The sequence below is a fragment of the Notolepis coatsorum genome, assembly GCF_963971535.1.
Source record: "Notolepis coatsorum genome assembly, chromosome: 7".
In the NCBI taxonomy this organism is placed as follows: domain Eukaryota; kingdom Metazoa; phylum Chordata; class Actinopteri; order Aulopiformes; family Paralepididae; genus Notolepis; species Notolepis coatsorum.
The window spans coordinates 32,330,787-32,353,383 of NC_140171.1; the positions used below are offsets into that span (position 1 = coordinate 32,330,787).

A 22,597-nucleotide genomic window follows, 5' to 3' on the forward strand; every position below is an offset into this window, starting at 1 on the left:
AGCAACTTGGAGGTTAGATGATATGAGGCTTCGCTTAAACATTAGGAGAACAACACCAACAAACACATTTCATGTATTTCAAATTCTGCAGTCACAGTCGTTTTTTTTGTACCTCAGTAGGGTCGCCTGTCAATAAAAAAAATGATGGGAACCTATTGAATGCAGTTCAGTTTGCTCTCAGTCATGTGTTCCAGTGAAAATTAGCTAGAGATGCAAGATCTCTCTCTCTCTCTCTCCTCTCTCTCTCTCTCTCTCTCTCTCTCTCTCTCTCTCTCTCTCTCTCTCTCTCTCTCTCTCTCTCTCTCTCTCTCTCTCTCTGTTATTTTCCATGTTTTCAAAGTCTGTTTGGGTGTTTGCAATTTGTGGGAAGTATGTCTCTGATGTCTTGGTATAGTGGGCAGGTTAAGAAGTGTAGCTCAGTTTCCATCTCTCTCTCTCTCTCTCTCTCTCTCTCTCTCTCTCTCTCTCTCTCTCTCTCTCTCAGGCTTCACTCCAGCTGTTTAATTCCAAAGTCTCTCTCTCTCTGCCTCAGGGCTCCTCTCTTGGTTCATCATCCTGCTCCAGTGTCATCTTCAGTTTCATAGCCTCCTCAATCTGTTCCCACTCATCTGTGTATGTTCCAGACCCCTGTAGAAGAGATACAATAGATACATGAGAGAAAGAGAGCCAAGAGCACGGGCTGCTTGATTTATTTATTTATTAATTGATTGGTTGATTGATTGACTGGTTGATTGATTGGTTGATTGATTGATAATTGACCATACCTGATCAGAATAATCTATTCTGGCCGCCCTCACCGCATCGGCATCCTCTTCGTAATCTTCAAAATCCTAGAAGAAAGTCAGGTGGTTGAAATGCTGTATCAAATCACAAATCATTTATTTATCACCATACATTAATACAACAATACACATTCAGGGGCTCATGTGAACCTTTAGAATTTATGGACTTTGAATGAACAAGCTATAAAAGCTATGAAGCTATAAAAGCGTTTAACCCACCAGCTCATCTTCATAAGCAGCCACCATGCTCGCCATCTCAAGACTCCACCTGACAGAGGAGGAGAGAGTAGGTAAGTGCGTGTTAACACACGGCTGGCTAAAAAACAACTGCAGTAGCCTACATTTGGCAGTTTAGGTTTAATAAATAACTTACAGCAACTTCTCTCCGTAGTGCCTTTGTCCTGAGAGAGTACAGAGCAACAGTGGAAGAAGCCGTGTGAAGGTTTTGTGGCCAACATAAACAAGAACATTTTTTAGTTACAGCAACACAGAACTTGAATTGATAGAAGGGGACTTTCCTAGTGCATCATGGGTAATGTCCCTCTGTCACAGTTGTGATTGGAGAATCAAGAAAAAGGGGCAAGGTTTGAGATAGGTCAAAATGTTTGTTTGTTTGACATTATTATTATTTCAGATGAGACTCATTAGATATTTGAATGTTCATCCAAATTACGCCTTGGCAAATGGTAACAAATAAACTTTCTGGGTCTCATTAACTGAACCCAGCATCCCCAGCACTATCAAACGTTCTGTGCTCTTATGTCCTTCTCAGGTTGCGATAGCTAGTTCCTAATTCCTAACAGCCGTTGTGTGAATATGGTCAATGACCATTCAAGGACATAGATTTGAAGTGGAATGGTTGTTCTATTGCTTCAAATTCTATGTTGACTAATAAAGAGTTGAGAAGTGAATGGATGAATAAATGGAGAGTGAGAAGCAGAGAGGTGAACTCACGGTACACCACGCCAATACAACAACAGGTAGTAACCAAGGCAACCAGGAAGATGAAACAGCTGAAGACAACGGCCACCACTGAAGCAGGGAGACGGTTCAGCACTGAAGGAGGAAGAAGAAGAAGAAGAAGAAGAAGAAGAAGAAGAAGAAGAAGAAGAAGAAGAAGAAGAAGAAGAAGAAGAAGAAGAAGAAGAAGAAGAAGAAGAAGAAGAAGAAGAAGAAGAAGAAGAAGAAGAAGAAGAAGAAGAAGAAGAAGAAGAAGAAGAAGAAGAAGAAGAAGAGGTGAAACCAAGTTCAAATCACATCACCTTGTGTTTAAAGGCTCAATCCAAAAATATGACCATATACAGTAGATAATGGGTGTATTCTCAGACATTCTTTGTATGTAAGTTTGAGTTTTATTTGTAGATGGAAAGATACAGTAAGATACAGCAAATGCAATTAAAAAATAAATCAAGTTTTCCTATTGTCTATACTATAGTCTTAGCGCCTGTATCAAGAGCCCAGTCAATCAACAAGACAGTTAAAACTTGATCCATTCCTATTCCTGCATTTTGATTACAGATTCAGCATTTAAGAGGTCTGGTGATGCCAGTCCAGTGAGCCGTACCTGCTCTATCCATATACCGTCTCTCACTCCTTATAACAGTGGTGTTGTCAAAGCTGTCCGACACTTGGCAGTGGTACGTCCCTGCGCTGCTCCTCCCCACAGAGAGGAGCAGGATGGACCCTTCTGGTAGTTGGTCAACCACCCAGTAGAACGTCCCTCGCCTCCCTAGTAGCGTCCCGTTGAGGAACCACTGGTAGCGCGGGAAGGTTCCCCTCTCCGCCTTGCAGTAGAACTTCAGACCGACCACCGCAAAGTTCTCTCCGATGTCGTAGTCGTAGTGCATCGTCACAGGCCCACCCACTCTGACTGTTAAAGAGGGCATTATTTAGGGACGGACACAACAGACGGATGGACAGACAGGGAAGCATGTAGGACAGATATATGCTGATAAGATGAAATGTTTGTATCATAATCTGTCTACAGGTGGTTTACACTTTACTTACGTACAGTAAGTAAGCTTTTATAATAGAAGGACTGTAGATATTCTTAAGTATGGGTGGCCCCAGTGGGAATCAAACCCCTAACCCTGGCAGTGTTAGTGCCATGCTCAAAAAGTACTCTATCCATTGAGCTACACTGGACCAAAACAGTACTTAGGAGCTAATGATGATGATGATGATAGATGATGATGAATACAAATAAAAATGTAACACATAGAATTACAGGTAAGCAGGTAGAAAATGTGGATTTGAGAGTCAATGGATAATTCTTTGGTGCCATTGGGAAGCAAAACAGAAGAAATTCTAGAAGAATTCCCTTACACTTGAGACATCAGGTCTGAAACTTGAGTAGGCTGATGGTTAATGAACAGTTAACATATAGTTCCTCATTAGGTATTAAATTATTATCACTGGGCCTAAAGTTAAATGTTACAGGACAGACTATTATTGCACATACCGACTTCCAAGGCCACCCATTGGCTATATGCAATCTGGTCTCCGTTATTTGCCTGGCACTGGAGCCAGCCCAGGCGACGGTCCAGAACGACTGGAAGGGTGAAGGTGGTATTCCCTTCATCAACTGTCTGGTTAGTAACTAATTCGGTTCCATTGTAGGACTTGGAGAGGGAGAAGGTGATGGGCGGAGTCCCCCTAGTTGAGTCACAGGTGACCACAGCGACAAAGCTATTGGTTGTCGCCTTTATCACGGTGAAGGAGATGTCGGGATCTGACACCACCTCTGTGGGAATAAAAGCAATGTTAGAAGAGACCGCCTGGAAATACCATACTGTGGTCGTGTTTGAGTTTGAGGGGGAATTGAAGCTAAATGCAATTGTGGGTGTGTCAATACACTAATACAATTGATCTAAAACACCATACCAGACCAAAAAACCATTGTGAAACAGAATTTTGGTGTTTATAAATCAGAGTTTATAAAAGAAAAGAAAATCTAAATCTAAATGCGAAAACATCTCTAAAGCAGTTTAGTCAAATCAAAATTCCAATAAATTTAATTAATACATTTAGAGAATTAATGAGTTTGAATATTGCCACCACTGATGTCATCAGAGGACACTGGGTTCATTAACTCTCAATAACTGCCAAACTAAATGTCACTTGATGATCAATCAATTGATCAATTGAATATACAATCATTACAGTTCATGTATAATAAGTTATTGTACAATCAATAGGCTACTGTCCATCCAGTATCAATCAATAGAGAGGATAACTGACCTTTGACTGTGATGAGGACTTCAGTGCTGTTTGACGTGTAGACCCATGTTTTGTTTAGCTGATTGGAAGCGACGCAGGTGTAGGCCCCACTATCCTGAACAGTGGTGCTACAGGTCCCAAAGCTTGTTATTTTCAATTAACACTCAGATATTGTCAAGAAACAGGACTTTGACAGGTGTGAAACAAATGCGAGCTGGAGAACTACATGGACACAGTGTCACACAAAGGACACTTCTGGTCATGTGATCAGAGATTTACCCCAAGGCCACTTGTTGTGCTACATTAGCTGTTGAAATAATACACTTCAGTGAGTCATTGGCAGCACTGTAAACTTGGTTCTACTGACCTGTAGATGAAGTACTGGTCTTGTACAGCGTAGTGCCGAGGGGATGAGGGGGCAGGCCTTCCATTCACCAGCCAGTTGAAGGAGACACGATTCCCAGCGGTCACATTACACTGCAGGCTCAATGCCGTCCCCTCATAGAACTCCACTGCACCTGACTGTACCACGAGCTCTGCCCCAGCTACGGGCTCTGCAACAGAATGATATATTGACCTGACTGGACCGCGAGCTCTGCCCCAGCTACTGGCTCTGCCACAGAATGATATATTGACCTGACTGGACCGCGAGCTCTGCCCCAGCTACGGGCTCTGCAACAGAATGATATATTGACCTGACTGGACCGTGAGCTCTGCCCCAGCTACGGGCTCTGCAACAGAATGATATATTGATCTGACTGGACCGCAAGCTCTGCCCCAGCTACTGGCTCTGCCACAGAATGATATATTGACCTGACTGGACCGCGAGCTCTGCCCCAGCTATGGGCTCTGCAACAGAATGATATATTGACCTGACTGGACCGCGAGCTCTGCCCCAGCTACTGGCTCTGCAACAGAATGATATATTGATCTGACTGGACCGCGAGCTCTGCCCCAGCTACTGGCTCTGCCACAGATATATTCATCTTATTTTCAAAAAGGACAATGGAAGTGATCAGTCTTGTTATTTGGGTAAAGTTGTACTTTTTCTAGATAGATTTTCTAGATTTATCTAGAAATGCATCTGTATACGAATTTATGAATGCATAAATGATCCATGGCGGATACTTACGGACCACTTTGAGATGGTGTCTGTCACTGACGGTGGGCGGTACGCTCGAGTCGTTCTGTACTCTGGCCTCACACTCCAGGTAACCATCATAGGAGGACTGGACGAGCAGGGGGAAGGTGGCCATCTCCGCTTCTATGGAAGTATATACAGCTAATATCTTGGAGCGGTCGCCTTCCCTAATACGATGACATGAGACAACATGACTTGACTTTGAGTTGAACTGAACTCAGGCCAGGTCTTTGCACGATTAACAATGAACTAACCTCACCTCACATGAACTGACACCCACCTGAATAACCGCAGCAGGATGGGCTCGTCCTCTGGGAACGTCAGCACCTCACACTGGTATTCCACAATGTCCTTCTCTAAAGCCATGTCAGGGCCATATAACAATGGACGTCCGAGATATGAAGCACCTAGAATACCCCCCCAGACACACACACACACGCTCACACACACACACACACACACGCACACACGCACGCACGCACGCACACACACACACACACACACACACACACACACACACACACACACACACACGCTCACACACACACACACACACACGCACACACGCACGCACGCACGCACACACACACACACACACACACACACACACACACACACACACACACACACACACACACACACACACACACACACACACACAACATGGTTTCATTTGGTTTAAAAATACATTTAAGCAAAGAGCATTCTCCTTACCATACGGCCAGGTTACCTTGCAGTAGAAACCAAGTAGAATTTTGACTGTTGTTCGGTCCTTTCCGTGCAAATTTCTTATACAGTATGTCCAAAATTGCCAACACACCAACACACACGCATGCACGTGCACGTACACACACACACCACAAATAACTTACTAGTCTCCTTGCTGCAGTAGCACACCCCTGGTGAGAGGGGAAATACATAACTCAATGTTACAAAAGGTTCAAATATAAACATAAACTCATCCCAGCTGTATCTGTATGTATGTTGATTATCTTACCCAGTATGACCAGAGCTATGACAGCAGACATGCTCAGTGCTTATCCAGAGGACCAAAGACCCCTGACCAGATGGGCATTGGGAACAGGTAATCCTCTCAAATGAGACAGACAAATATTTTATTTGATTTGAAAGATAGATTTAACTCCAACTGTGCCAGTTGCATATGGGAACTGTATCTAATGGCATACACAGTGGTTTCTAATGACAGCTTTGTATGGAGGTTTGAGGTACTATTGGGGGAGTGAGACCGTTGATACACACACACAAATGTGCGAACAACTGATAAAGTTATACTACGCCTCTTTATCATAAACCCTCCCTCTTTCTTGAATGTAATAAGATACATTCTTCCAGTCATTCGTTCATTTATGCAACGATTTTGACTTTGTGGTTTTGTACTTTTAAAATTCATATTGACAATTGAACCCTTGCACTGATGTAAGTCAGTTTTAACTATTTTCGGACAGCCCATGTATTAGCAGTTGTGAAGTTAATCTAAATCACTTGGAGTGTGAATGTGATATATGATAAGAAACGACTCAACCCTTGACTGTCTTTAAAGGAACACGCCAACATTATGGGAAATACACGTACCGTCTTCTCCAGAGTCAAACAAGATACATATAAATGTCCTCTTTGTGTGTTCAGTAGAAAGCTATCCGGCCTAGCTTACCACAAATGAATGGAAGCGGATATGAACCAGCTAGCCTAGCTGTTGGCCAAAAACAACTGTCCTGGAGATTTAAGATAGGCTAGTGATCCCTATCCGCTTTCATTCATTTGTGCTAAACTAGGCTAGCTTTCAGCCGTATCGTTTTCTACTGAACGCACAGAGAGGACATTTGTATTTGGAAAAGAGGGTAAGCACATTTACCATAATGTTGCCCTGTTCCTTTAACTATGAGTGAACACATTTAACTGACCATATTTAAATAATAAAGTTTGAAAACATTGTTCCTCTGAAAACTTAAAACAGACATATGGTTCTTCGTCTCAGGTACTCAATTAGAAATAGACATTAAATGGAAATCAATCAGGCAACGGATCATTACCACAATGAATAACAAAACACAACATTTGAAATACATATATTTTTTATTTGCACAAAAAACATGGTACAGTAGTACTATTTTGACACAGTGTCATTATGCTGTAAGACTAAACCCCACTAGTTACTAACTGGTGGCTCCACCACTTGTAATGTAACATTATGGAAAATGTGCTAGCTTAGCACAAATGAATGGAAACAGATATGGAAGCTATCTGGCTGCAAGCTAGCCTAGCTTAGCACAAATTAATGGAAAATTTGGCTATTGGCCAAAAGCACCTCTCCTGGGATTTCAAGCTAGGCTAGTATCTTGCTTCCATTCATTTGTGCTAAGCTAGGCTCGCCTTGAAGCCGGATAGTTCTCTACTGAATACACAGAGAGGAGATTGGTATCTATCTTCTTGTCTAACTCTGGAGAAGACGGTACGTACATTTCCTATAATGTTGGCGTATTCCTTTAAACCAGAAAAATTATACTAGTTGATTTGACAAAGAGAATGTGGAAAAACTGTTGGAGGAAGTGATCTGTCTGAATGGAGATCACTTGGTGTGGTGTCTTCATGTTATATTGTATCATCCATAATCTGAAACAGAGAGAGGGGAAAGGTTATGGTTATGTCTTTGTTGTCATTGGAGGTAAGGTTGAGCTGGACTGGGGAGTGCACAGCTGGTGAAAGAGGCCCAGCAATGCCTCTACCACCTCAGGAGACTGAAACAGTTTGGCATGGGGCCACACATCCTGATGACCTTCTACAGAGCCACCACGGAGAGTATAATGACGGGATGCACCACCGCATGGTTTGGAAACGGCAACCAGAACGACCGCCGAGCACTGGAGAGAGTGGTGCGAACGGCCGAAAAGATCTGCGGATGCGAGCTACCAACCATAGACAGTATATTCACCGAGCTGTGCGTCAGCAAGGCACACAGGATCCTGAAAGACCCCAGTCACCCAAACCACAAACTCTTTCAGCTCATGTTGTCTGGCAGACACTAGTACCGCAGTCTCAGGTCCACATCCAAGAGAACACTGCTGACACCCGGATTCGAGACCGGAGTCTCTTGCATTGGTGACGAGCGCAATCTCCGCTGCGCCACCCAGCCGCACTTTTCAGACTCTTTTTGTACTCATAAACAGTACTGTACATTTGTAGATCTGGAATGTCATAAATGTCTAGATGTAACCGTACTGTCTACCTGTATGTCATGTATGTCATATATGTTATGATGAATTGAAAATGGGGGACCCTGATGTAAACAAGACGAAAGTCTTTCTCTGGTCTGCATCCCCTTAACAATTGTGTGTATTGAGCTGTACTGTATTGTACCCATTCTGCAATCTGTTAATAAAATGTTCAATCAATCAATCAATCAATCAATCAATCAATCAATCAATCAATCAATCAATGCTAACAGATACCTTGTATTGTATAAGTTTGTAGCCTATAGATAGAATATATGTTGTGTATTGTGCTTAGTTCTATAATTTAGTTTATAATTTTAGTTTATAGTCTATAGTCTACTATTTATACACTTAGCATAGCTTTATATAGATAGAATACTCAGATTCAGATTCAGATTACTTTACTCACCATATTGTGTCCAGCTGCGTCCTTTTAGGGTGATTGAGTTGCCGACGGCAGAGAGTGTTTTGTGAATGAACTGATGAGAACTGTAATGTAACATGCGCTAAAACTTCTATATAAAGTACAGCCTATTGGAACCCGACGTATTGGACAAACTATTATTTTGGAAAGTAGTTATTCTACATTTTGGTGGCAGCCAGGCAGCCAGGTGTGAATATGGTCAATGCTGACAAGCACATTACGCGTGGTTTGAAAGGTTGAAGGTTTCACACAAGGAGAAGTGAACGTCTGTGAGGAAGTGATGATGACAGCAATTGCATGGTGAGCTCTGCTCTCCAGCCCGGGTCACTGATGTATGACATTTAGTTTTTGGATATTTAGGACGAATTTAATTCTCATCGGAAATGCTGCTCTTTGACATGCATGTTTTTGGTTTGGTTAGATTGGCAACACTGCTGCCTTTCACACTGGTACGCTCAGAACTCGTGATTTGAAACCTGGTCGAGATTTCCCCCCCGAGGAGAGGACGTGAAAGTCGTTGCTAGCATGAATGACACCTGTGTAACATACATACCTGACTGTAGACAGTGTTGTCCAGACTGGATGAGTCCGCACGCTTGCCTTCTGGCCGGGAAGTCATTGTAGACAGAGGAAGTGCATCCGAGCTGTGGGGGGAGACGGGAGAGAGTACAGCCAGGGTTTGAGAAGTGACTTCTCATTTGAGTTGTGCAGATAAAAGTTGGGGGTGTGACAGAAAATAGAGCTTACTTTGCTGTTCCATTCATGTCAACCCTTGCTGGGAGAGAAAAGAGGGACAGGGGAGGGAGGGGGAGAGAGAGAGAGAGAGAGGAGAGAGAGAGAGGAGAGAGAGAGAGAGAGAGAGAGAGAGAGAGAGAGAGAGAGAGAGAGAGAGAGAGAGAGAGAGAGAGAGAGAGAGAGAGAGAGAGAGAGAGAGAGAGAGAGAGAGAGAGAGAGAGAGAGAGAGAGAGAGAGAGAGAGAGAGAGAGAGAGAGAGAGAGAGAGAGAGAGAGAGAGAGAGAGACTGGATTATAAAATACATGTCTTTTTTCACAAGCTGTCATTAATTAAGTGATTATCGGTCTCACACACACCTTGATTGCGGCCCGACATCATCATTATCACACAGGTCACGCCCCCTGCTAAAGCCAGAAGTAGGAAGCAGCAGAAGACTATGCTGATGACTTCCAAACTAGGCATGGCGGTCTCTGTGGAGCGGAGAGGACAGTCAGGTCAGTGAAACTAGTACAATATATGTGATTTGATGGTGGTCGTGGAATGTTGGTGCTTAAAGTACCGCTATAGGACCAAGATTCCTGATTGAAGGTCAAAAGTAGTATTATGATCAAGAATGTGAACATTTTCTGGCAAGTGCTCAGACCAGGCTGGAGATCACACGGCAACTGTTATTCAACTGTTTTATGCCTTTTTCCACCAATGGTGCATTTTATATAGCGCTTTTATCCAAAGCACTTTACAATTTTGTTCCTCACATTCACCCGTTCACTCACACATTCACACACCGATGGCGGAGGCGACCATGCAAGGTGCTAACCTGCTCATCAGGAGCAATTAGGGGTTAAGAGTCTTGCTCAAGGACACTTCGACACGCTGCCCAGGAAGAGTGGGAATCTAACTGGGAACCTTCCTATTACTAGACGACTGCTCTACCTCCTGAGCCACTGTTGCCCCCAGCCGTGTTGTTGCCTGTCTGCCACACAGTGAGCCAGACAGGGACCCCGGCTGAGACAGCCACCTTTGACAACCTGGCCAGACTTGGCCAAAGCTAGCTATTATCATGGTTTAGCTTGTGTACCACAGTTGGTGATGTGTATATTTGCAGTGGAAACACAAACCCAACCCAACCATACCATGCTAGACCATGGCTAGCCCCAGCCAGGCTGAACATAGCTAATGGAGACAAGGCATTAGTATAATAATTGTGACAATCTCACCTATACCGTGGACCAGCACAGCCCCGCTCTCCACCCAGGGGGCAGAGTCATCATAGCTGTCCCTTGCCCGACAGCGGTAATACCCGGACACCTTTAGGCTCAGTGTGGGGAGGATGAGGGTACGTCCCCCGTCAGTGAGGGCATGGTGAAGGGGGAGGGGCTGTACAGAGGTGTGTACTGGCGTGTGGCCCTCGGTGGAAAGGAGAGAGTTGTCAAAGAGCCAAGAGAAGGAAGGGAACGTTCCCCTGCTCAGGTGACAGTGCAGTCTGGCAGCAGCCATTTTGGAATCAGCTCTGTAGAGATATTCTACCTCCACATTTGCATGGCCGTCAACTGGGACTGGAGGGAGGGAGGGTGGGTAGGAGGGAGGGAGGGAGGGATGAAGAGGGAAAGATGAGAGGGGAGGAGTGAAGGAGACACAACGTCATTACAGTCAATCAAAGAAAATTTTATCCCATCCCTTCCACAAATAGGTGAAATACACACACACACACACACACACACACACACACACACACACACACACACACACACAGACACACACACACACACACACACACACACACACACACACACACAGCTCTTTGTTCCCTGTTCCCATCCCCCTAGGCAAAAAATGGGTCGGTTGGTCAGCCGAGCTGTCACTCTGTACTCTCTATTGGTCGCGCGAGCCGCGGGTTGACAGAGTCGAGGGGGCAGGGGCTGACCTGGGGAAGGTATAAGAGGGTGTGGCACCCAGGGTGCACTCTCTTGGGGCATGGGAAGTTGTAGAAATAAGTCACTTATACTGCAACCTGCAATTGGAAGTGTTGAATAAAGACCTGAGTGAGAAGAACTAACAACCTGCCTCGAGAGTCGTGAATAACGTGCTACTCCTTGCAACGTTACAATATGTATGTGTTTCCTGTAAAAACAGGACGCTAGGGAGGGACTTGTCATGGATATACTATACATGGATATACATATAGAAAATGTAAATGTATATTGATTGGCATTTACAGTAGCCAATGGCGCTGAATGTGCATTATGGTCACCCCATGCTCTAGCAAGCTAATGTTAGCAATGTTATGCAATATTAATAACGTTAGCTAGCAAGCTAACATTGAACATTTGTTCAATTTGGCTAAAGAGGCAGAGTGCTAGCTAGATACAATATGGTGTAAATGCCAATGAAAAGAATTTACTTGGGGAGCTCCAGTAGCTCACCACGTACCGCGAGTGCTATTTCAGCGCCGTGGACAACCGTGCTCGTCACGGATCTGGGGCTGAGCGCGTTCGAATCCCGGACGGCAGCCATGCCTTTCCCAGAGTGTCTTCCCCCCCATCTGAACCCTTTCAGCCTGCTTCTGTCGGTCGAACTTGACCAAGTATGAATGCGAAGAAAAAGCGATAAACGCTAAAAGAACCAGCTGACTGGTCAAAGTTTAAAAAAAAGAAGAAAAGAATTTACTTGGATGCAAAATTAGTATACGCCCCAGTGTGCAGGATGACTCATCAAAAAATGTTGTATCGTATTCCAGGAAATTACAAACTCTTAGATACCATTAAGAATACCTACAAAATAACTTTTGTGTCATTGTTGGGACAGATACTGGCTTATATGTGACAATTGGTGCAAGACACATGTGATCAAATAACTTAAATATGTATTTAGATTTCCGGGCCCTTTAAGTTACAGGACAACATGTCAAGTGTTTGTTATGTGCAGTGCCACCATCTGGCCAAATGTCACTGAACTCCGTTGGGTCCTCAGCAATACACCCACCCAGTGTGAAGTCAATCGAATGACCAGATCTGGAGATAATGTGTAAAGTTCTATAGCGCCACCATCTGACCAAATGGCACCATATTCAAAACTGCACTCCCTTGGGTCCTCAGCCATCCTGTGAAGTCGAGCGAATGACCGGTTCTCAAGATAATGGGTAAAGTTCATTGTCATAGTGCCGCCATCTGGCCAAATTGGACACTGCACTTCCCTGGGTCCTCAGCAATACACCTGCCGATGTCGATATATGCGAAGGACAGACCGACAGGCAGACACACGCAGCAGAGATTCCTGCTCCCACCACCCCTCCCCCTTCTCCACACGAGCACATCTGACTGCTGGCTCATACCTACTTCCAGAGTCAGAGGGGTACTCATCATCTGCTGCACCTCGCTCTCCAGCCGGCACTGCACCGTGCCCATGTCCTGCGCAGGTACCAAGGCAACGGGGAACCAGGCAAACAGGGACCGGGTTGCTACGACAGAGTCCACTTCCTTGTTGTCCAGTAAAAGGCGAAAGGTGGCCGGGGGGCTTCCCCTCGGTGACCAGCAGGTCACGTTACCACTGTAACTGGTACCTTCTTTGGAGATGGAGAAAGAAATCCTGGGTGCTGAAAAGTAGACTGGAGGGGAGGATGGAAGGAGGGGAAAAGATAGATGTTTCAGTTGTTACCAGTTCTATATAATCGGTTGTCATCAAGAATGTGGAGGTATAATTCCATACCTTTGTCTTGATAGGAGTCATTTGTTGTGTTACTTATAGTGCCGTTGTTACAATGCATTAAAGGGATAGTTCTGATTTTGGAACCTTAGCCCTACTTGCTACTTACCAACTTATGTTGTTGATCGGTTCTTTCTCAGCACAATCTATGCTGCTCCTCACACCAGCTCCAGCTGGTTAGCCGACAGTACTGCATACCAATGCAGGAGTCAAGCTCCTGTCGGTACAAGCCGACTCAAGACGACTGAAATCGACTCTATAGTGCACACAAAGTAGATTTCAGTTGTTTTCTGTCAGCTTGTACAGACAGGAATCTTTATGGCTAAATACCCGGAGCTCAGATGAGAACCACCATGGATTGTGCTGAGAAATGTCTCTACAGATCAACAACATCATTGGTAATTATGACTATAGGGTTCCAGAAGTCAGAAAGGTTGAATGTTTGCTGTTGCTTACCTTTGACAAACACCTGAACCTCCCCACTATTGGAGAACCTGTGATTGTCCCTCACCGTGGCCCCGGCCATGCAATAATAGCTCCCAGCGTGCTTTGTAGTCACGTTCTCCACCACCAGCTTGCTCCCCTTCGGGCGGAGCCATGGCAGGGTTGACGACGTCACTTCTTTCCTGTTGAAGAACCAGGTGTAGGAAAGGTGGGAGCCCTTGGCGACAGCACAGTTCAGGGTGAGGCGTGCGTTCTCATACAGAATAGGAGGGTGTGGGTCAGAGGTCACTCTGGCACCTGACACAGGAACTAAAGAATGAGGTAAGAGGTTAAGTTTGCAATTGGTAGTGTTTAGATCCCATCGTACATTTCTTTTTTTCCTTTTTAGGTGGTGGGAGTGGTTACGGTTTGGGTTAAAGTAAGGGATAGGTTTATAAACAACGTTTAGGTGAAAGTTATGAGTTACGGCTTTGCAGCTAGGTCAAAAAGTGACAATCCTATTTGAAATGTCCTTCCGGGCTATGGGATCTAGACAATACCTTTGGAAGGTACAGTACTCTACGTGGTACTTGGAAGGTACAGTCTTCAGAAAAAACGTCTGGAAGGTAAAAATCTGCATCATGTCATGCATTGTCTCATGTGACTTCCTGACACCATTTATCTAATTTATATAGATCTGTTACTCACTCACTACAAGCAGCTTGATTCTGTTGCTGGCTCCTGTGTGCTCCCCTGCTGTGGCCTTGCAGTGGTACGACCCCTCTGACATTGCGTCAACCTTCACAAAGAACGTTGTTGATTGGTCACCTTGCTGATCAGTGCCAGAGGCAGCCAGGTAATATATATCCCTCATCAGTTCATAGGTGACAGGTGGAGAGGATCCAGGTACGTTACACTGGAAGGCCACCTTAGAACCCAGGTAGGCCATGTCTGGACCAATCAGGACTGGGCGAAGGGAGGGGGATCCACCTATTGGAGGAGAGGTTTTGCTGCTTTATGATTTATAAAACCCTGAGATTTACCCACTCTGTGATCTAGCTGTCAACGTACTCGTACTCTACTCAGGTATGCAGGGTATATTCACACCATCCTTTCTCATGGTACAGTCTATGAAGTGTAGCAGGTCCCACCCATCAGCCTAATTACCTTGACACAACGATGGTGGGGTTAGAGTATAACATCTCCTCCATATAATATTCACCAGAGTAAACTATCTGATTAGTTATGAGAAATACATTATGTTAAAAGGATACTATGATATCCAAGGGTTTGAACAAAACTAAATAGTATGTGTTAAACTGAAAATACTTGAAACACCAACTTAAAAAAACGTCCTCTACTTGCGTTCAATACCAACTTGGAAAAACTTACTTATCTGTAGGACCAAACCTGCCAAAACCAAAGGACAGGGACAATAAAGCATGTTAAAATGTGTTAGTCCATTAAATAAATTAGTTGCATTGCTTCTACCCATATAACATTTTAACTCACCCAAAACTGGCAACAACTCCAATATATGATGGTTCTTCATACCAACAATATGTATTCATTGCCATCATGGTTTTGTAGTTTGGTTGGGTGTGTGTATGTGTGTGTGTGTGTGCAAAGGATAGGGGTGCTACACATATGTTAAAGATAGATAACGTGTGTGTGTGTGTGTGTGTGTGTGTGTGTGTGTGTGTGTGTGTGTGTGTGTGTGTGTGTGTGTGTGTGTGTGTGTGTGTAACATTTAACTGTCGACGGTAGTGCAGTCATATCTACACTCTTAAGAAATATAAACATGACTAGACTCACAATCCAAAATGTTTATGTTTACAAATTATAAGACAAAACAATAAGATTGAGTGCAAAAATACAAAAAATTTAATCATGCAGATACTGGTAGTATTTTGAAGGAGAACGAAAAAAGAATACTAGGATCATAGAATTGTGCCTTCATCTTCTTCATCAAGATTATTCAGATTAAACCCATACATATTGAGTTTGGTTTCTGATTAAAACTACACACATTCTGCAGATACTAGATTTAAACAACCCTGAGTGGGGGGAAAAACCTGTACTTTCACCTGTACTCTTGTTCTTTAGATACATTTTACATAAAAAACAAAAAATTATAATAACAGCACATTTAAGACAAGAAGATAAGAGGACATACGAGTACTTGTTGGAGATGAGAACATTTAAACTGAAGAATTTGTATAGATATATGTAATAATACAAAGTGTGATATTATTATATATATATATAATGTGTATATTATGCATATAGTGAAATCCTTCCACAGAAGGCACATGTTGCAACCACAGTGGGTTTTCATCAGGCTATACAAGAGGAGGATAAATTAAGAAATCGTTTTTCTAATGATCCGTGACAAAACCGGAACAGTGACTTTCACAGATCATGGACTGTGGCTTTATACTTCACCCACATGTTTCCTTCGAGGTTCAGGTGACAGGAAGTGAAGCGAGACACTGTGATACTTGCTGGGACTCAACAAGACTGTTCTTTTTGACTGGAGGTCATCCCAGAATGAGCAGACTTAACGGTCTGGTCTGGGCTTCAGTGACCTACATCCAACACTGAATCGGGGTTCAAATGGAAACGGGCGTGCCCTAACCCTCTTAGCAAAAGTCTTTTGTCTTTAGATGGTTGGTGGGGGGCCCTTCCGCCGACTGACAGGGCTGTCCTCCTTAGTGCCTGCAGTATGACCTTTCTGCCGCTTTTTCTTACATGCGAGCAGCGTGGTGTGTCGTTTCACCAGAAATCGCTTATCTGAGCTACACTGTGAAATGAAAGACATTGATACAGAATTTATAGATTTATATATATAATATATCTATACACACACATGCAACTTTTTTGATTTTATGGTGATTTTTATTGTGGATCTGTTGTGAGGTTACTTGTTGATCTGTGAACAAGTTTCCAGACTGACTTACCATGACCAGCAGATCTTCCAGTCTCTCAATGGCCTTTTGATTGGCCCGTTTCCGCAACACATAGGAAGTTAAGATCACACTGAGGAAACAGGGGATGTCATTATAGCTAGGTTGTTTTTCCTTGTAAAAAATTAACAGATTATCCTGAAATGAACAGATTATTTTATACCAAGTGAAAATATTATATATAAGTTGTTTGCAATGGTTTATTTTGCATTAACCTGTTTGTCTGTTTGTATTGTTTTGTTTTGAGTAGGCGGCCTATGGGATCATATACAGTAGGATGTCCATATGCAAAAATAGCCTTAAAACCACCTTATACACATATTACTTCTTCTTACAAACTGGAATAACTGTACACAGTGCAAATGTCTTTGCACCTAAGTAAAATACTATGTGTGTGTGTGTGTGTGTGTGTGTGTGTGTGTGTGTGTGTGTGTGTGTGTGTGTGTGTGTGTGTGTGTGTGTGTGTGTGTGTGTGTGTGTGTGTGTGTGTGTGTGTGTGTGTGTGTGTGTGTGTGTGTGTGTGTGTGTGTGTGTGTGTGTGTGTGTGTGTGTGTGTGTGCGTGCATGCATGAGCACATGCATGCATTAGCACTCACATCTCGGCCAGGATGAGAGGCATGGCAAAGGCCTCAGAGGTCAGGTAGCGCACAGTTTTCTGGGCGGAATCCGGGAGACTGTCCACACACACGCCTGTCACATTGAACACTCTCACCCCGCCACCAAACGGACCACAGTGGGACGCCAGGGAGCGCAGGACGGAGAACCTGGACAGAGAAGCAGGGAAAAGAGGAGGAACTTACCTCTGTAACTGATTCTCTTGAGTATTGAAGGATTTGGGGTGCTTTTTCAATGTATGTGATGTATAGATTGGGGGGAGATGATCACAGCTAAAACGGTGAGATCGAAATGTGCATGGAAGACGGTGATAGAAGAAGCGATTCAGAGGCAGTAGCCAGCAGAATGTTTAGCAGCCAGCCGAATGTTTTGACTGTGTACTGTAGGCCCAGAGCAGGAGGGAGAGAGGTTCATCTTAATGAAACGTGAAATGTGTGTTAAAGGTTATGCAGTTGTCATGACAGCACGTCGCATGACAACCAGAAGGCGGGGCCGTCGTTGTTACGACGAAGATCTATAAGTCGAACGGTGTTTCCGGGTGTAAGGCAGACTAGAATCTGACCAAGAGCGAGTAGGACTGAGATCACACAGAAGACACTCTCTCCTCTCATCACAGAGAGGAGGGGGGGAGGGAGAATGCCACATCATCATTAGCTTCGGCTACCACGAGGATGGTCTTGGCTAACGACTAGGCCTGACCACTATTGGACTGAAAGGACAATCTGAACACACCGAAAGATCATTAGAATAGACTCTTCAAGGACAATACAATCTGTTAACATCTGAGCTGAGGTTTCTGTTTATCAAATAAAACCACGCTTTTCCTTGTAAGGTATTTCACGTTGTCGAAGTGTCGGATTCTTACGGAGGTGGAGAATTATTATGGTTTGCGGATGGTACTAACGGGGAGAGATAAGGATCTTATCAGCCAGTTGTCAGAGACGTCAGGACCATTAAAATGACACAACGCAGAGGAATTGGATGGAGCCAAACAGACGAAGACGTGATACTGGCCAGTTTGATCAGGATCTAACAGTATGATTACCTTGTGTGGTACGAAGATGGCTCACAGACAAATTAATGGAAGCGAATACGGACCAGCTAGCCTGTTGGCCAAAAATACCTCTCCCGGAGTTTTAAGCTAGGCTAGGGGTTCGTATCCACTTCCATTAATTTGCGCTAAGCTAGGCTAGCTTGTAGACGGATAGCTTTCTACAGAACGGACAGAGAGGAAATTGGTATCTATCTGTGAGGTTTCTGTCCTTGCCTTCTCACTCGTTCTGTTCCTTTAACCACCCTCGCTTTGTTTTCATTCATTTTTTCTGTCAAGTATTTCAATTCCCTCGTTCACACGTTTCTCCCCGCTGACGTCATCTGAGACGTCGCTGATTGGTTCCCTCACTTCCCCACGCTTTTCAATCACATTCCCCAGCTGTCACTGCCTTTCAATCAATCGATCCCTCATTATTTATACCCCGTTTTCCCCACCCTAAGTTGTTGGTTCGTCTTGATTTGTCGCTGGATGTTTTTCCCCGTTGCTTCTGTTTCACTGTGCTAATCTCCAGGAAATTCCTAGAAGCCTTCGCTTGGATACCTGCTCCGTGGCGCGCGCTCGCCTCCACTTTGTTCCTGTTCCTTTTACGCAGCTCGTCTGGGTGAGTTTTTCTAGATTGACTGTCTTGACCTATTTCCGATTTTCGTGTGTAACCTTTACACTGAAGTCTACCACCTTTTTGTCAGACAGTCACTCACCCAGCCTTTATCGTTTTTGCCCTTTCCTTTATGGAATAATATTTTGGGATCTTCCACCTCCCACTGTGTATTTACACGAAGATATTATTTCACATTTGGACAGTGTTTGGATTTTTGCTCACTGTGTATTTACACGAAGATATTGTTTCACATTTGGACTGTGTTTGGATTTTTGCTCACTGTGTATTTACACGAAGATATTGTTTCACATTTGGACTGTGTTTGGATTTTTGCTCACTGTGTGTTTACACGAAGATAGTATTTCACATTTGGACGGTGTTTGGATTTTGCTCACTGTGTGATTACATGAAGATATTTCACTTGGGCTGTTTTTGGAATATTGCACATCACTGTGTTGTTTAACACGAAGAATATAACACCCTGTCCTCCAGCTCGTTTCAAGTCTGCTCTGTCACTGACCCGTTCCCTCTCTCCCTCTCTCGGTCTTGCACAACATCTGAGAGGTCCGCCGTGAGAGTCTGCAGAGCGGTACAGAGGTCTGCTCCTGCTTCCCAAGACTACCCTTCCGGGAGAAGCTGCAGAGCAGCAGAACTTTGCCCCTTGTTCATTGTACCTGTTTCTTGTTGACCTGCTTTCCCTGTTTCACTTATTCTAGTCACCAAATAAACAAGCCCTTGTATTTGGCAACTCTGAATCCAACTCTCTTGTGTCGTTGCGTTTGGGGTCGGTGTCAAACCATAACATTACGAACCAACCATGACGACCCCAGCCGAGGGGGTCAGAACCGCACTTGCAATTCAAGTCGAGTTGACCAGGGATCACGGTCTCCAACTTGAGCGGGCTGCGGCTGCGGTGCAGAACCTCAGGGACCAGGTCCTGCCTATGCAGGGTTCAATGGCCGCTATGGCGGGACAACAGTCCGAGATTCTCGCCCAGCTTAACTCGCTGGGCGACGCCGTTAATACTTTTCATCTCTCACACCCTTCAGGAACATTCCCCGCAGCCCCAGCAGATCTCGCACCTCGGGAACCCCTTCTCTCCGTCCCACGGCTGTTCGACGGTAATCCCGAGGAATGTGCCACATTCATCATGCAATGTGAGTTGGTTTTCCGTCATCAACCAAGCCGTTTTTCTGCTCAGGGGTCCCGAGTGGCTTATATAACCAACCTACTTTCAGGCCATGCTGCCCAGTGGGTCACTTCCTCCTGGGCAATGGAAGCAGATTTTTTGTTCTCCTACCCAGACTTCGTGGCGGAGCTCCGCAGAGTGTTCCACCATCCAGCCCGAGGTCTGGACCCTGGAGCCCGGTTGGGGACCTTCCGACAAGGGAGCAGCAGGGTGACGGACTATGTCATGGAGTTTCGACTGGCGGCGGTGGAGAGTGGATGGAACGAACCTGCTCTTCGCCTAACCTTCATAAGGGGGCTCAGTGACGCAGTCCGGGACCAGCTCGCTACCAGGGAGGTGCCCGACTCCCTCGAGGAGCTTTTTAGCCTTGTCATCCGTATTGACGGACGCCTCCTGGAGAGAAGGCGCGAGAGGACCCGACTGTCACCTCCTGAAACACCCCGGACTCCTGGACGCCCCGTCCCCAACACTACTGATGGTAACAGGCTTCCCCGTCCGGTGCGCGAGGAGGAACCCATGCAGCTGGGACGCTCTCATCTGAGCCAGGCGGAGCGTCAGGCAAGGCTCAGGTCCGGTCTCTGCCTCTACTGCGGAGGTGCGGGACACCGTATCGCCGACTGCCCTATCCGGCCAAAAGATCGGGCTCACCAAGACCCCGGGAGATCCTGGTGAGCCGTTTTTCCCATTCCCAGCGCCGCGCACCACCTGACCATCTGTTGAGCGTCACCCTGGCCTGGGGGGACCAACGTGCCACGGTGGAGGCCCTCATCGACTCTGGGGCAGACGAGAACTTCCTCGACTTCGAGTTTGCCACCCAAGCCAACATACCTCTTGAGGCCCTTGTGAGGCCCTTGGAGATCTTTTCGTTGGACCAACACCGCCTGGCCGACATCTCTCAACGGACCGGCCCAGTCTTGCTGACCATTGCTGGGAACCACGTAGAGAGGATCCAGTTCCTCATTACCCAATCCCCCCTTGTCCCGGTGGTCCTGGGTAGGCCCTGGCTCGCGCTGCACGAGCCCCACATCGCCTGGGCCTCCGGTACCATCAGGGGCTGGAGCTCCTCCTGTCACGCCCGCTGTCTACAGGCGGCGTCTTGTCCCCCGCCCCGGAGACCGGCTGGTGAGTTGCCCCCGGATCCCTCGTCCGTTCCTCCCGAGTACCACGACCTCATGGAGGTATTCAGTAAGACCAGGGCTCAGTCCCTTCCACCTCACCGCCCCTATGACTGCGCCATCAACCTCCGCCAAGGGGCTCCCCTTCCCGGCAGCCGCCTCTACAGTCTGACTGCCCCGGAGAAGAAGGCGATGGATCTCTACATCTCTGAGTCATTGGAAGCAGGACTCATTCGGCCTTCCTCCTCCCCGGTGGCGGCCGGGTTCTTCTTTGTTGGAAAGAAGGATGGGGACCTGCGACCCTGCATCGACTATCGTCAGCTCAACGAGATCACCATCAAGAACAAATACCCCCTACCTCTCATGAGCTCCACCTTCGAGCCACTGACCCAGGCCTCGTTCTTCACCAAGCTGGATCTCCGAAGTGCCTGTGATCTTGTCCGTATCCGTGAGGGCGATGAATGGAAGACCGCCTTCAAGACCCCCAGGGGCCACTATGAGTACCTTGTGATGCCGTTCGGTCTCACCAACGCCCCGGCGGTATTCCAGGCACTCATGAACGATGTCCTCCGTGACATGCTGGAGGTGTTCGTGGTGGTGTACCTGGACGACATTCTTATCTTTTCCAGGACCCTCGAGGAACACATCCTGCATGTCCGCCGGGTGCTGGAGCGCCTCCTCCACAATCGGCTCTTCGTCAAGGCGGAGAAGTGCCGTTTCCACTCCAACTCCGTCGACTACCTGGGCTTCATCGTGGAGAAGGGCTTGACCCGAGCGGATCCTCGCAAGATCCAGGCTGTGGAGGATTGGCCGGAACCCACCACTCGGAAGGAGCTACAGAGTTTCCTCGGGTTCGCAAACTTCTACCGAAGGTTCATCCGGAACTACAGCCAAGTGGCGGAGCCTCTTACCAAGCTGACCTCCCCCGCTCTGCCGTTCGACTGGTCCCCAGCGGCATGCGCTGCGTTCCGCTCCCTCAAGAGAAGGTTCACTTCCGCTCCTATCCTGCTCCACCCTGACCCCAAGAGACAGTTCATCGTGGAGGTGGACGCCTCGGATTCTGGCCTGGGCGCTGTCCTATCCCAGCGTTCTCCTTCCGACCAGAAGGTACATCCTTGCGCCTTCTACTCGCGTCGCTTCCTCCCCGCCGAGAGGAACTACGACACCGGCAATCGGGAGCTACTGGCGGTCGTGGCGGCTCTGGAGGAGTGGCGTCATTGGCTAGAGGGTGCCGAGGAGCCTTTTACCATCTGGACGGACCACAAGAACCTAACGTTCATCCGCGCTTCCAGGCGCCTCAACGGTCGGCAGGCGAGATGGGCCAGTTTCCTCAGTCGGTTCGACTTCTCGCTGACCTTCCGCCCCGGTTCCCGCAACACGAAGGCCGACTCTCTGTCCCGGATG

The 22,597-nt window shown here is 46.1% G+C and overlaps 3 protein-coding genes across 3 annotated transcripts in view; all 3 read right to left on the bottom strand.

The window, feature by feature from the left end:
• Positions 1-242: 242 nt before the first annotated feature.
• On the bottom strand, positions 243-6,292 carry LOC311232515 (platelet endothelial cell adhesion molecule). The gene is made up of 13 exons (XM_084319339.1): positions 6,140-6,292; positions 6,015-6,041; positions 5,423-5,549; positions 5,134-5,309; positions 4,369-4,555; positions 4,023-4,129; positions 3,244-3,525; positions 2,347-2,652; positions 1,737-1,838; positions 1,156-1,183; positions 1,002-1,050; positions 765-830; positions 243-627 (listed from the first exon to the last, which is right to left on the bottom strand). Exons 1-13 carry the CDS (start codon positions 6,168-6,170, stop codon positions 529-531), a joined length of 1,587 nt encoding a protein of 528 aa, XP_084175465.1. The 5' UTR covers positions 6,171-6,292; the 3' UTR covers positions 243-528.
• A 958-nt stretch (positions 6,293-7,250) lies between these two features.
• LOC311232517 (Fc receptor-like protein 5) lies at positions 7,251-15,053 on the bottom strand. Its single transcript, XM_084319341.1, has 9 exons — positions 15,049-15,053; positions 14,365-14,646; positions 13,690-13,986; positions 12,863-13,135; positions 10,749-11,087; positions 9,888-10,001; positions 9,544-9,571; positions 9,350-9,440; positions 7,251-7,773 (listed from the first exon to the last, which is right to left on the bottom strand). The coding sequence occupies exons 2-9, from the start codon at positions 14,603-14,605 to the stop codon at positions 7,753-7,755; spliced, it is 1,404 nt and encodes a 467-aa protein (XP_084175467.1). The 5' UTR covers positions 14,606-14,646; positions 15,049-15,053; the 3' UTR covers positions 7,251-7,752.
• A 1,265-nt stretch (positions 15,054-16,318) lies between these two features.
• tmc8 (transmembrane channel-like 8) overlaps positions 16,319-22,597 on the bottom strand; it is a gene marked incomplete at both ends in the record, with an annotated part of 29,349 nt that continues 23,070 nt past the window's right edge. The window contains 3 exons of the mRNA XM_084318236.1: positions 16,319-16,459; positions 16,617-16,695; positions 17,219-17,386. Of these exons, the coding sequence (XP_084174362.1) occupies positions 16,319-16,459; positions 16,617-16,695; positions 17,219-17,386 (388 nt within the window). The remainder of the gene's footprint in view (positions 16,460-16,616; positions 16,696-17,218; positions 17,387-22,597) is intronic.